This window comes from Protopterus annectens, chromosome 14.part0, assembly GCF_019279795.1.
Source record: "Protopterus annectens isolate FY-2018-M chromosome 14.part0, PAN1.0, whole genome shotgun sequence".
NCBI classification, from domain to species: domain Eukaryota; kingdom Metazoa; phylum Chordata; order Ceratodontiformes; family Protopteridae; genus Protopterus; species Protopterus annectens.
This window is the reverse complement of record NC_056748.1, coordinates 886,760,957-886,775,822: the sequence shown is the minus strand read 5'-3', so window position 1 is coordinate 886,775,822 and position 14,866 is coordinate 886,760,957. Positions and strand designations below refer to the sequence as shown.

At 42.6% G+C, this 14,866-nt stretch overlaps 1 protein-coding gene across 1 annotated transcript in view; it reads right to left on the bottom strand.

Moving 5' to 3' along the window:
• Positions 1 to 14,866, bottom strand: part of LOC122788742 (myoferlin-like) — a 1,037,182-nt gene that overhangs the window by 630,999 nt on the left and 391,317 nt on the right. The window contains exon 5 of the mRNA XM_044055636.1: positions 2,398 to 2,506. Coding sequence (XP_043911571.1) covers positions 2,398 to 2,506 — 109 coding nt within the window. The remainder of the gene's footprint in view (positions 1 to 2,397; positions 2,507 to 14,866) is intronic.

Below are 14,866 nucleotides of genomic sequence, written 5' to 3'. Positions count from 1 at the left end.
GTGGGGATTCAATGACAGTACTCAACTTACAGTAATTGGCAAACTTGGTCAGCCACAGGCTTTTTGTCTTTGCCTGGACCTCTGAGAAGTAAATGCCAAACAGTACGGGTCCCATAACAGATCCCTGTGGAACTCAACTACTGACAGGTCTGCTATTAGAGGGGGAGGTGCCTATTTTGACTTTGAGGGTCCCGTCAGTGAGCCAGCTGGCCACCCACCTGATGAGACACCAAGTTGCGTTAGCTTTTTTATGATGCCCAGTGGGGGATTGTGTCAAAGACCTTGGCCAAATCAAGGTAAGCTTTATACACTGACTTTCCCTCATCCAGGGCCTTGGTGAGTCTCAAAGAAATCACCCAGATTCAACAGGCAAGATCTTCCCTTGTCAAATACAAACTGGGTGGGGTCAAGGGCTTGGAGATTGTCTATGAGATCCATAACAATATAATCCATGATTTTACAGTTCAGACTTGTCAAGCTAATGGGGCGATAATTTTCAGGGTCAGTAGTGGGACCCCCTTTATGCAAGAGGATGACAATGGAAGTTCTCCACTCTGCTGGAATGAAGCCTGTACTTAGGCTGTGGTTGAATAGGGTGATAAATGGCAAAGCCAGTTCTTACTGGAGATGGTGCAGGATAAAGCCTGGAATACTATCAGGTTACATGGAAGCTGAGTTATTTGCCTTGGATAGGGCCTTTATCATTTGATCTACAGAAATGTGAGGCACGGGACAAGTATCGGGGATGTCAAAAGGGCCTTTTGGGAGGGGCTGGGGGATGAAGTTTGCACTAAACCTATCTGCTAGCAGGTTGGCTATTTTTGAGGGAGTGGTCAAAAATATGAAGTAAAATAGGAGACATCCTAAAAAAATCAAGGGCAGCTGAGAGGTAAGAAATGGCATTACACTGAAATGCAGCAGGAGATAGCATGTGCATTGAATTTTAACATTTGTTGACCGGGAAAGTCCGACTAGGTTCCACAGATCCTGTTTTCAGCGGAGGCCCGGGGAGAAATGCTCCAGATGCATGTCTTTAGAATGTGGGAGGAAACCGGAGTACCCGGAGGAAACCCACACGAACGCAGGGAGAACATGCAAACTCCACACAGAAGGCACCCCAGCCGAGAATCGAACCGGAGAACCTCTTGCTGTGAGGCGACAGCATTAACCGCTGCACCACTGCGCCGCCCGAATTCTAATGGTCATATCCTTTGATAATAATGCCTCACCCCATAACTGCAAATATGATCATTCTAATGCTTGTCGTTCTGAACATGTGAATTTTTTCTGTGCACTTTTTTCTTATCCTAAAGTGCAGCAGCCCTGTAGTTGGTATACACAGACACAGGGTTAAAATATTCCCACTTTTAAAATTATGAAGAGGTAAAATTACCATCCTCATAGCTTCAATAGGCTGCCAGAATAGGATACATTACATTGCATGGCTAACTACCAAAGCACAAATGCCAGAATAGGCCACAGTATGCTGCATGGCTAAATACCAAAGCATAAATGCCAGAATAGGCATAGTATGCTGCATGGCTAAATACCAGAGTGCAAATGTCAGAACAGGACACAGTATGCTGCATGGCTAAATACCAGACCACACATGCCAGAGCAGGACACAGTATGCTGCATGGCTAAATACCAGACCACACATGCCAGAACAGGACACAGTATGCTGCATGGCTAAATACCAGACCACACATGCCAGAACAGGACACAGTATGCTGCATGGCTAAATACCAGAGCACAAATCCCAGAACAGGGTATAGTATTCTGAATGGCTAAATACCAAAGCACAAATGCCAGAATAGGACATAGTATGCTGCATAGCTTAATACCAGAGCACAAATGCCAGAACAGGACATAGTATGTGGCATGGCTAAATGCCAGCACACAAATGCCAGAATAGGACACAGTATTCTGCATGGCTAAATACCAAAGCACAAATGCCAGAACAGGACACAGTATGATGCATGGCTAAATACCAGAGCACAAATGCCCGAATAGGACATAGAATGCTGCATGGCTAAATACCAGCACACAAATGCCAGAACAGGGCATAGTATGCGGCATGGCTAAACACCAGAACACAAATGCCAGAACAGGACAGTATGCTGCATGGCTAAATACCAAAGCACAAATACCAAAACAGGACACAGTATGCTGCATGGCTAAATACCAGTGCACAAATGCCAGAACAGGACACTGTATGCTGCATGGTTATCAAAGCACATTAACGTACCACAACAAAACTTTTACCATTCAAGTATAAATTTAAAAAGTATAACACTGCTTCACATCTGAAGATGTTGCTTCTGAAAAAAGTGACACTTTCAAGAATATTAATTAATGCACCTGCAAGACGTTAGCAAACTGAAGTGAAAGACTTACCCCTGTTGGTTGCCTTTTTTCATTAAGCAATGGCAAACCCTTCACAGGCAAAGACTTCACCTGACCGCTTGAAAGATCTTTCAGTGATACTGTCGCTGCTCCAATCAATCTAGTTAAAAAATAAACATGTTTCAGTTCATGTTATTCATCTTCAGATTTTTGATATTCTGAACAAAAAGAGAGCATTAAGTAAAAACACATTTCCAGATATAATTTTTTAGTGGACATAGATTAAACGTTGGTTACAGTATTACACAATTGTACAAGCAGCAGATATATAAAAATGAAACTTGAAGCTGTTGGGTTTGTACATGCCAACAGTTTGATAAGTTTGTTATAGCACTACCTCACACTTCTACAACTTACAGTTCTCATTTCTTGTGGAACACAACACACTGTAAAGGATACACGTGGACGAATATGGGAAGACACTGACTGTCTATGAAGACGCTGTACTTTTTCCATCTATGCAGAAGCTACAGACTATAGATAAATGGGTTAATATTTTCACAAGAAGTCCTTTAACCTTGTCCTGTTCAGGTCAGTACTCTCTGGTTTTGAGATAATCATGTATGGACGAAGGGGGTGCTTAATGCAGCAATTACAGTTACATTCGACCCATCCACCAGCCATCTTCAAAGTGTATCCTCTTGCATTTACGCATCTTGTCTTGTAAATCTGTCAAACTGAGTTTACCTTGATTATCTTGTGATTTTCGTCACTTTGCTCCGACTGCCTGCAGACCATTAGCCTCTTTTCACAATGAGCAAAAGCTGATAGAGAGGGGGCATCACTTAGGCAACCATCAGAGGGTCTTTTTTCAGAAGTAACCCATCCTGCATGCTTAGTCACCTGCTTCACATAGTTGAGTGTGCAACAAGCATCAGCAATGGTGTGTCACATCTTTCCACAACTAAACTCCTCCTCTACCCGATTCCCAGCGGACAGCATTCCCGTGTGGTCCCCAGTCCCCAATAAGGATTTGTTCCAGGGACTGTGCCTAGGCACCCATGTTTGCACACCCTCCTTTCAGAAGAGAGGAGAGATGGCAATGTTGTGTCACCAGTTCCTAATCACTGCCAGCTCCAACAGATTCCCAAGCTGTGAAATGAATGAGTCACCTGGGTCAAAGTGAGGGACTTCTCTCTATACCAATACAAATTCATCAAATTAGCTGTCAAGATAGCTAAACAGCTTCTAAATATTTGCCCTCTTTCTTCTTCCCTTAACAGTACATATTTCACAATACTTTGTAGCATATTTACATGTTGCCTACACTACAGACCTTGTAACTACCCTTTTTCTTTACTGACTCTGCCCTTTTACCCTTAAGGTCCCCACAGTGTTCTAGATGGAATTCACCAACTGTCCTGACAAAAAGGGAATGTCTTGATATTAATTTTCATACATCCTAAATCATATTAATTCGACTGTTTTACTTTCTCAGACTGCTTACCTTGCTCCTCTACTTTTTTCTTTTTGTCACCCTTTCAATTTTACCCTCCTACTGGATATGCTTCTTAGATGCATTGCACTTTCACTTTTTCAGTTTAGTCTGCAATATTTCTAACCAGTCTTCTAGCTATGCCAGTTTCCTTTTAATGTAACATAACCACATAACCCCCTTAATGCATACCCTTTGCAGTGCATCTTGTGCATTATCTGCAAAAATGAAACATTTCCTTCTATACCCTCTGCAATGTCATTTAACAATAGTTCTAGATGAACCCAGTACTAAACTATATATATATATATATATATATATATATATATATATATATATATATAAAGACTATATTTTTTTTCTTTTTACAATCCACAGTAATATCTGATTTGCAATCTTTCTTAACCTCATCAGAAAGGTAATACATATGCTTTTATAAACTTAACAAATATCGTTTGAAAAACATCATGAAAGACTTGCCTACTTTGCATATTTAGTACAATTACAAAACTACCTGTCCTCTACTCTCCCATATTTCCTTCCTTTACCATTTATAAAAGAAAAATCTCAGCTTATCACTAAAGTTGCTCATTTCTATTCTCAACATTATTGTTAATGGCATTCATTTTCAAACCAGCATGCCATATCTTAACATTTCACACTACAGTTCAGGAAAGCTCTTCTTACATTTCAGAAGTACTCTAAGGTGATCTCCAAATTCTCCTGAATTTTCTGTTCTATTAGTCCTGGTGTGAAAAGAGCAGCAGCAAGGCTATGTCACAAAGTTCCGTACCGGACATACCTTATCCACCCTGGCCCCTAGCAACCAGCATTCCTGTGTGGTCTTTAGTCTGAAAGGAGGACCCTTGCATGGGAATGTGCAGCAGAGTCACACATTCCATACTCTCCTCTCTTATAGTGAGGTGAGCTGGAACACTGTCACATGTTCCTATCCCCTGCAAGCTCCAGCAGGTTTCCAAGCCAAGCTGATAAATTACACTTGAGCCATCTAGGTCACAGTCGGGGGTGCATCTGTCCACACTAACACAGATGGACCAAAGGATGGACCCCCTTGTTCTCAGATAAGCCACATCTGGCAGTAGACATTGTGAACATACTGAATGCAGTAGACAGCGCACATTGCAAGGATGTGAACTAGAAATGGTAAACTGTTCAATCCTTGCAAACTGTCCTCTATGTTCACTAGGAGGGCCATGGACAAGATAAGGAAATGGTGGGATTGTAGGGTAAGTATTTTGAATTTTGTGCGCCTTCGAAACTAGGTTGAGACTTGAGAGGTCAAAGGTTGGACTCCAAAGCCAACTTTTTTGGGCTATGGGATAAGCCAGTAGTAGAAACCTAACCCTTCACTTCACAGAACCTCTTCTATGGTTCCCTTGTGCTAACAGTAGTTTGGTTTAGTGAAAACAAGTTCCATGTTGATCTCTGGATAGGAAGGATTCCCATAAAAGGACAAAAGCTTTGAATTTTATCCTGTACCAATAGAAATCATATTTACAACCCAGTTGTCCAATTGCCAACTGACACTAAAATTGGCTTAGTCCTCCCCACCCCACAGGCAAGACATCAATAGGAGTTGAGAAATGAGAAGTGGCGAAGTATGCTAGGAGGCTGCTGACCAAGTCGCAATTGGTTTGAAGGGCTAGCTGAGGTGCTTTCTGCAGTTTTATAACTTATTTGTTCTTCCCTTATTATTTTTATCAAATGCCTTCTTGGCTTTATACTGCTGGCTTTTGGTTTAACATCACTAGAAAGGTCCACACTGAGAAATAGTTCCTACTGTATCAGGGTGTGGGAGAATGCTAAACTTGCTTTACTAATTCCATAACTTTACCTTTTTCCTTCAAGTTATTTAAGATCTCTTTTGCTGGGTTCCAGGGAAACCCTGAGTAATTCCCCATTCATGTTTTATTGTAATGGTTGGAGTTTCAACCAAGCACACTGTGTAACAATCTCCATAGTGGATACCCTGGATGCTGTATTGTGTATCGTATGTACACTGCCATACACTTCCAGCTCCCTAATGAAATGTTGGCATTAGAAATGTTGAGTGCTGATATGCTGAAAAGAAAAAAAAAAACACTGAAAAGAAAAAGATTGAAAATACAAAAGTGTGAATCCAGAACATTTCTCTCATTCATTAAATTTCTTTTTTGTTGTTGTGGGGGGGGGACAAAACACCCTGCATCCTCAATGTGGGAAGCAAGATGCCTTACCCCCTGAACTGGGTCTACATTACTTCATTGAAGAAATGGTTCATCGAACGGCATTTCATCGGAAGTGCCTTTCATTGAACCTCCCTCTTGTAGGGAGGGCTGCACCCACACCCTCCCAATTATATACACCAACTCAGAGATCACACTACAGTGGGGAAAGGGCAAATTTCCAAATCACTACCATAATGTGATCTCAGCCAGAATGCTTCCACGAATGGCACGTTCGACAAAATAACATCCAAAATGCCGTTTGATGAACCCATTTTTTGATTAATTAATGGGGACCCCCTAAACTAAATATATGTATGAAAATATACACACATACATATACCTTAATTCAGAGACTGCCATACCTCAGAAAAAAGGGAATATTATGAGAAATAGCCATCTCGGACTTAGTACACTCGGCCATGCAATTTCTGTTTCTCGAGACTCACTCTAGGAGGTCTTGACATTTCAAATGGTTAGCTATGCATGTCCATGAAGTGTCATTTGCTCCAGCATCAACATGTTCATCTTCTAAGATTTACCCTGGATTTAAGACTTTTTTTATGCTGGTCCATATACCTTCATTCCAGGACTCTACTCTCCAAATCATCTGGGAAGGGTATCGAAGCTTGTAACCTGTAAACATTGTGGATAGCTTGCTTGACCCTCTAGAAACAGTTACATTTCTTTAAGGTTGGAGGATGGGAATTTGCTTGTAATAAAGCCACCAGAAAAGCTCTTTAAATATCTCAAAATGACTAGGACTGCTGGGAGTTTGAACTGTGATGTAACTACTTTATAAATCAGGATTTATAATCTCATTTGTGAAAAACCTGCTTTCAAATTTGAATGGTTGCACTACATTATTCTGAGTCTTCAAACTTCTCCCAAGAGGAAAGCATGGATACGTTCTCAGCAGAAACACACACACAAGCATGCACATGCACACACCCATGCAAGCACATGATACAAATACAGAAAGAAAAGTTACTTTTACCTTGTTGGCTCTAAAAAGAGCTTCAAGACGAAAAGTGTGTCTGCTCCACAGGTAACTTGGATTTCTGAAGGGTCTGCGATTTTTTTAGGGGGCAGAGAAGACAGCTTTCCTTTACTGGGATTAATCGAGACTCTTAATCATGTGTTCAGTAATTAGTACTCGGTCTTCTGTCATTCTGAACACTAATTACTCAAGTTTCTTCAGCATGCTAATGTGTTACTTGCGCTCTACACAAACGTGTGCAAAACCAAGCAACATGCAGTTTGGTATTCTCAATCCTAACTATTTAACAAGAGTCTCTAGTCCCTGAATCTCAACTCTCTTATCCCTTTGTTCATTACAAATGGAATTGCTAACTATTTCCCCAGAATTTTTGAATCATCTTTGGGAAATGGGGTGTTATGGGCAAAATTATACACGTTTGGAATTCGAGACAACATCTAACAAAAAAAAAAAAAAAGAAAATCCCAAAATTAAATCTGCATTTTCTGTCACGCAACTCTTACCTCTTAGTAGGCCGGAAGAAACGGTATAAAAATAAATCTAGAACCTTTCTTGAGTAGTCCAAATTTTCCACCCTTATTGTTACATTAGCTAAGAATCATTTTTTTTTCATTTTATTTATTTTTTTTGCCGTGTTTGAAAATTACTGAATGCAACATTTAACATTTCAGATCACTGAAACATACAATGTGACAATGATTTTTTTTCCATTGACAAGAAATGCCTTTTGGAATTAGCTAAGCTACAGAACATGCCTTTCTGGCATGGGTTGACACCAAATGCATGTACTTCAAATTTTGTACTTTTAGCCGTATACCTGTAATATTAACATTTTCCCCTGATTTCAGCATTTTAAAATCCAAACTTTTGTCCTTTTACTAAATCTCACAATGCTATCGTTATCGCTATTAAAGGAAAGATATTTTTTTATTATATCAGGCACATGTTTTCTGAAGACTATTCTGGAGAAGGTTACCTAATTTGCAACCATTTGTCTACATGGATGTGTGAAGTCCATTTCTCACTTTTATATTAGTGACAAAAATACCAAGAGAGGTGGCCTCAATACAAAGCCCTTCGGGAGGCCACTGGTAATTCCATCAAGATGGTTAGGTGACCCCGCCCCCCAAAACAAGACGCATCCTGTTATATAACCAATGCTGTTCCCATCAATCTACCTATGGATTAACACTTAAGGGTTAATAGACGTGTTCTTTTGTGGGAATAATCTTAAAGGCCTTAGCGAGATTCTTCTTTAATCATCTTTTATAGCCATCAATAATCAATAAGTCTGGGTGACTAATTCCATTTGAGTTCCCATCCAGAGAAACCTGGAAAGCTTGCCACCTATCACAACAGTCTGGAAAAAGATGCATTTGCCCCACTCAAATGTACAAGTTCCTGATGCCAAAGAAAGGTTTGAAAGTCACTTCAGATGCCTGCATTTCTTCCAATAGATTGTAGAATCAGACAATGGGTATTCATCATTCTAATCAGAGTTAATGTAATAGAAAGTACAGTTTTGTACCTACCATAAATGTAGATGTCCGAAAGGTATGCATCTGCAGTCCTAACATATGGGTTGTCCTGCCTCGGGCAGCCCTTCGGTCGGGTTGTCCTGCCTCGGGCAGCCCTTCGGTCAGCTGGATTCCAAAGTCTGGGTCTGGCCTCGGCTGATGTCGCACTTCACCCAACGTCATAGCTGCTGTGAATTGGGTATAAAGGCATCAGCCGACGCCATTTTCCTCAGTGTTTCTTGCCCCAGATGCCAGGTGCCCTCTAGGAAGGCTAAATTTGGATAAATGCAAATGATTCCAAACAGTAGAGAGCAAACAAAAATAACATGTATTTACATATATACAAACAAATACACCATAATAGATTCCCCCAACTAGCTACAAGATGGGCAAATACCCTAGGAGTACCTCAGAGGGGAAGGAGGGTGGGTAATCCTGACTGCAGATGCATACCTCTCGGACATCTACATTTATGGTAGGTACAAAACTGTACTATGTCCTTCAAGGATGCATCTGCAGTCCTAACATATGGGTAGAATACCATAGCCAAACTGGGGGAGGAGGCACAAAAAAGATTATGGTGCAGTTAAGATCCCTTGCAAAACAGCGGTTGCAAAACCTGCTCGGGATCTGGAGTATAAAGGTAGATTATAATGCTTGGCAAATGTATGCACGGAGCTCCAAGTAGCAGCCTCTAGAATGTCTTTGGTAGCCACTCCTCGTAAGAAAGCTGTAGTAGTGGCTGTAGCTCTTGTGGAGTGAGGCCTGATGTTTTCTAGAGTTGTCTTTCCATGAAAAGAGTAACAAAATCTAATGCAATTTCCTATCCATTTTGATATTGTCTGTTTTGAAATTGCTTTTCCTTCCATTCCTGTTGCATATGCTACCAGAAGCTGGTCAGTTTTTCTATTGTTCTTGGTTCTGTCCAAATAGTAGCGCAATTGCCTGTGCACATCCAAGGTATGTAGTAGTCTTTCCCCTCTGTTCTGTGGGTTGGGGAAGAATGTTGGTAGGTGTATTGCTTGGTTCAATGATACCCTGGAGACCACCTTTGGCATAAAAGCAGGGTTGGTTCTCAAGGATACTCTATCCTGATGGAAGATAAGGAAGGGCTGTACTGCCATTAATGCCTGTAATTCAGAAACCCTTCTTGCTGAAGTGATTGCAAGCAGGAAAGCAGTTTTCGAAGATAAGAACTGTAGCTCTGCTGTTGCTGCTGGCTCGAAAGGAGGAAGTGTTAACTTTTCCAGGACAAAGTTGAGGTCCCATGTAGGCAAAGGTGGCTTCCTTGGAGGCTTTACATTTTTAATTCCTCTCAGAAACTGCCTGAGCAGAGGATGAGAGAAGACTGGAGGATCCATGTTGTATTTTGCTGAAATTGCTGATTCATGAATCTTAATGGAGGAGTAAGACATGCCATTGTGGAAAAGGTCTGCTAAGTATTCCAGGATGTTAGCTATGTTTGGTAATGATACACTTTCTCCTTTTGCTGCACTCCAAATGAGGTATCTTTTCCATTTGGCTGAGTAAGCCTTCCTTGTGGAGGGTCTGCGAGCCTCTAGTATAACGTCCTTAACCCTCTGGGATAATTCTGGGTTATTTTGTCTTATATAATATTCCAGGCAGCCAGCTGTAGTGTTTTCAAGTTTGGATGTAGGATCTTGAAGTTGTTCTGTGTTAGCAGTAAAGGAACTAGAGGTAGGGGCCAAGCGTGTGTCCGAGCCATACTCCTCAGTAACGGGTACCAATGCTGCCTCGGTCAGTCTGGAGCTATCAGGATGATCCTTGGGCGATCTTCTTTGATCTTTAGTAGCACTTTGTGCATCAAAGGAAGGGGTGGGAATGCATATGCTGTCAGGTTTTCCCAACTGAAGGAGAGGGAGTCCACTTTCCAAGCTAGTGGGTGGGATGTCCTTGTGCAGAATTTCCTCAATTGGTGGTTGTGTGGGGATGCGAACAGGTCTATTTCTGGTAGTCCCCACTTCTTTGCAATGGATTTGAAGATGTCTGGATGCAGCATCCATTCGTGGGCATCTGTGGTAGTTCTGCTTAAGGTGTCTGCTAGAATATTTTCTTTTCCTGGCACAAATTTGTCCTAAAGTTGAATGTTGAGGTTCAGGGCTACATTCCACAGGTCCATTGCCATCCAGCATAGAGGATATGAATGTGTGCCTCCTTGTTTGTTGATATACCACATGACTGTGGTGTTGTCCGTCCTTATCAGCAAATGACCCTGTTGAAGAAACGGTCTGAATGTCTGGATTGCCTGTTTCACTGCCAGCATCTCCTTTTGATTTATGTGTAGGTTCAGCTGGTCTTGTGTCCATAGGCCTTGTATACAGTTGTCCACCATGTGTGCCCCCCAGCCAAGGTCCGAGGCGTCCGTGGTGATAGTCTGGCTTGGGTGCGGTTTGTGGAAGGGCAGTCCTCTGTTCAACAGACAGGCCTGAGCCCACCACAGGAATTCTTGCTTCAGGCATGGGATTATTGGAATCTGAACTTCTAGGCTGTGTTTGTGTTGAGACCATATATTCCTTAGGTACCATTGCAACTTCCTCATATGCAGCCTGGCATGTGGAACCAATATTATGCAGGATGCCATGTAACCCAGGGCTTGTAGGACTTTCCTTGCTGTAAGCTGGTTCTGTGTTGTCAATGCCCTGAAATAGAGCGGTAGTTGCTTTTGTTTTTCTGCTGTGAGAAATGCCATCTGATTTGAAGTGTCCAGTTCTGCACCCAAGAATGTTATCCTCTGGGATGGTAACAGTCTTGACTTTTTCATGTTGACTGTGTATCCCAGGGCTTGTAGCAGTTGTATAACCTTTTCCAAATCTTGTGTTAATTTGGTCTTGTTGTCCGCTTGTATCAGGCAGTCGTCCAGGTATGGATAAATCTGAATTCCCTGAAGCCTGCAATGAGCAATTACTGATGCCAGGCATTTCGTGAATACTCTGGGTGCAGTAGATAAGCCAAAGGGCAATGCTGAGAATTGATAATGCTCTGATCCTGCAAGAAATCTGAGGTATCTTCTGCAATCTGGTCATATAGGGACGTGCAGGTATGCCTCCTTGAGATCTAGAGTCACCAGCCAAGACTCCTTGCCCAGCATGGGAAGAAGTTGCTGTAGGGTCAGCATTTTGAATTTTGGAACAATGAGAAAAGTGTTCAGAGCGGACAGGTTGAGAATAGGCCTCCATTGGTTTTCTTTTCTTGGTACCAGGAAAAGTCTGGAGTAAAATCCTTGCCCTTGTTCCATTGGTGGTACCTTTTCTATAGCTCTCATTCTTAGTAAGTGGTTGACTTGTCCTAGAGCGTTTGTTTTTTGGTTTGGTGGTAGGTTCGGCATTCCTCTCTTTTTTGGTAGAGTGTGGAAGTGAAACCTGTAGCCTTTGTCTATTGTCTGTAAAATCCATTTGTCTCCTGTAATGTAATGCCAGTTTTCGGAAAATAAGGCTAGCTTTCCGCCTAAGGGTGCTTCCAACTGTTCCCTGGTAGGCGGTATCAGAGCCAAGTCATTGTGTCTGTCCTGTTGAAGTGGAAGTAGTTGGATCTGTGGCAGTACTTCTCTGGTTGTTAGGCTGCCACTGACGTCCCCTGTAGGCCCCTCTGGATTGACCTCTGCCTCTTGGGCGTCTATTTCGGCCTCTCTGTGCTCTGGAGGTGTCTGGAAAGGACCAAGTCTTCGTAGGCCAATTTCTGCTAAACCTCGGGGGTTGGACCTGTAAGAAATCCTTGACTGTTTGAACAGATTTTGCTTTTTCTTCCACCTTCTTTAGCACTTGCTGTGCAGGGGAACCAAATAAACTTTGTTTCTCCATGGGAGCATCTAGGAGCCTTGACTTGACATGGTCTGGTAAGGTTTGCTCTTTTAACCATGCATGCCTTCTGATCACGGTTCCAGTCATGGCTGACCTGGAGGAAGCCTCCAGTGCATCATAGCCGCATTTTAAAGAATGATTACTGACCTGCTGAGTGTTATGTACCAAATCCTGAAGGGACTTACGGTCTATAGGTTCAGGAGAGGATAGTTTTTTATTTAGCTGGTCTAACAAGAATTCCTGATACTGGATCATGTGGAATTGGCAGTTTAAGGCCCTAGCTGAAAGAGTAGCAGAAGTGTACACTTTTTTACCCCATCTCTCTAATGCTCTAGATTCTCTTTCAGAGAGGAGGGGGTTTTTGGCAGAGGCAGCTGCTACAGCTTTGGGGCCCTGAGAAATAGTTTCAGGATCTGCAATAGGAGCCTTATACAAGTGAAATTGCGTGTCCGGGACCCTGTAATATCTGTCAGGTTTGGCAGGGGCCGGGGGAAGTGAGTCAGGAGCAGTACAAGCATCATTAAATGCATCATCCACAACTGTTAGTACTGGAGGAATGGCTAAAGGCCTATGCTGTGGTAAATGTAAAAAGGTCCTAAGCCTTTTCCTTGAATCTGAGTAATCCTGGCCCTGCCATTGAAAATGCTCTCTCATAGCATGCAAGGTTTCCCCAAAAGAAAATTCCTCAGGAGGAGAGGCAGAAGGAATGGAGTCTTCTGCATCAGAATCCTCATATGGAGAATAAGGGCCTTCCGGAGGATTTAAATTTTGACTCATCCGAGGAGTAGTCAGTGGATACTGGATCGGGGGGCTCTGCTCTGGGCCTTTTGTCTGGAGGGGGTTGAGAGGCCCTGTCTGGGTGAGGTTGGGATCCCCTGATCAAGGAAATGAGATCCTCAGCCAGGCTAAGCATTTGGGAACTAGAAGTAGGCCTGTGTGGGGCTTTAGCAGGCAAGGCCTTAGAAGTTTTAGCTGCTTTAGCCCTGGAAAAAGCCTTGATGGACATAGATGCAGGGGGCCTAGCAGCTCCACGTGCAGGAGTAGATATGTCTAAAGGAATAGTATCTGATAAATCCTGGGTGCCTGCTGCAGCAGGAGAAATCTCAGTAGCAGATTCAGCCATGCTGTGTGAGGCCTCTGCTGTCAGAGGTATGCTTTCGGCCGAAGGAAGAACCGAGGACTCGGTTTCAGCCGAAACCGAGACACTCACGGTAGGCTTAACCGTGGTTTCGGCCGAAACCGCGGACCGCGAGTGTCGGTCCTTTTCTTTACGCTTTTTAGCTAGTTGCGAAGTCGGAGTCTCCGACGGCATTTTGTAAGCAAAAGCGGGACCAGCAAACTCCAACCGACATCTAAGTGTCCGTCGGTTGAAGGAAGCACAGGCTAGACAAGCTGAACCGTCGTGGTCTGGGCCTAAGCAAGGAAGGCAGTAAGAGTGGAAATCCTTATGAGGTATTTGTTTCCCACAAGTTAAACAATTATTTACTTTTTCTGACATCGGCTGAGGCAAGAAAGAGTCCCCAACGGGGTACTTAGCTTTTCTGAAGTCTTCGGTAGTAGTAATCTCTGGATCTGACCAACCGGCACTTGCGAACAGCTTCTGCTTCGGGCACCGCGCGGCAAGAAAGACTGAGGAAAATGGCGTCGGCTGATGCCTTTATACCCAATTCACAGGAGCTATGACGTCGGGTGAAGTGCGACATCAGCCGAGGCCAGACCCAGACTTTGGAATCCGGCCGACCGAAGGGCTGCCCGAGGCAGGACAACCCGACCGAAGGGCTGCCCGAGGCAGGACAACCCATATGTTAGGACTGCAGATGCATCCTTGAAGGACATCTACAATGCTGTTGATTTTAGGAATCAAACTAGAGTTTTTGTTTTAAGAAGATAATACCATTAAAGGAAATCTGCAGCACTACAACATGAATAATTGCTAATACAGTTTGTTCAAGGGGTGCAAAGTACAGTCTAGAGCACTGAAAAACTCCATTACACCAATAACTAAAACAAAGGACAGCTCTCAACAGACAAAATGACTTAAGGTTAGTCAGTACTTCTGTTGAAATCTTTGGAGCTCTTAAATATTGTTTTCTGTCTGAAAATGAACAAATATGTGTTCAAGGTAACAGTTAACAGAATGTGCAAAAGGATACAGAAAAAAAGTATAAACCAGAAAACTTGTAAAAAGGATCTTTAATGTTATTGATGCAAACATGTACTCAAACATTATGAATACCTCTGCGTACGTAGTCACAACCAAACATGATAGGGCAAGTCTAACTCCTCCTCAGTGAAGACAGATGCTGTAAGATTAATGGAACACAAAAGTGCATGACTCTCTGAGGCAAGAAATGGGGGTGAAAGTATTTCATCAGTGGCAAGATAAGATGGCTAAAAACCAGCATCTCCCTAAATGTAGGTACAAGTAATTCCACTACTCCCCCACCTTTTTTTTAAAACTAAAT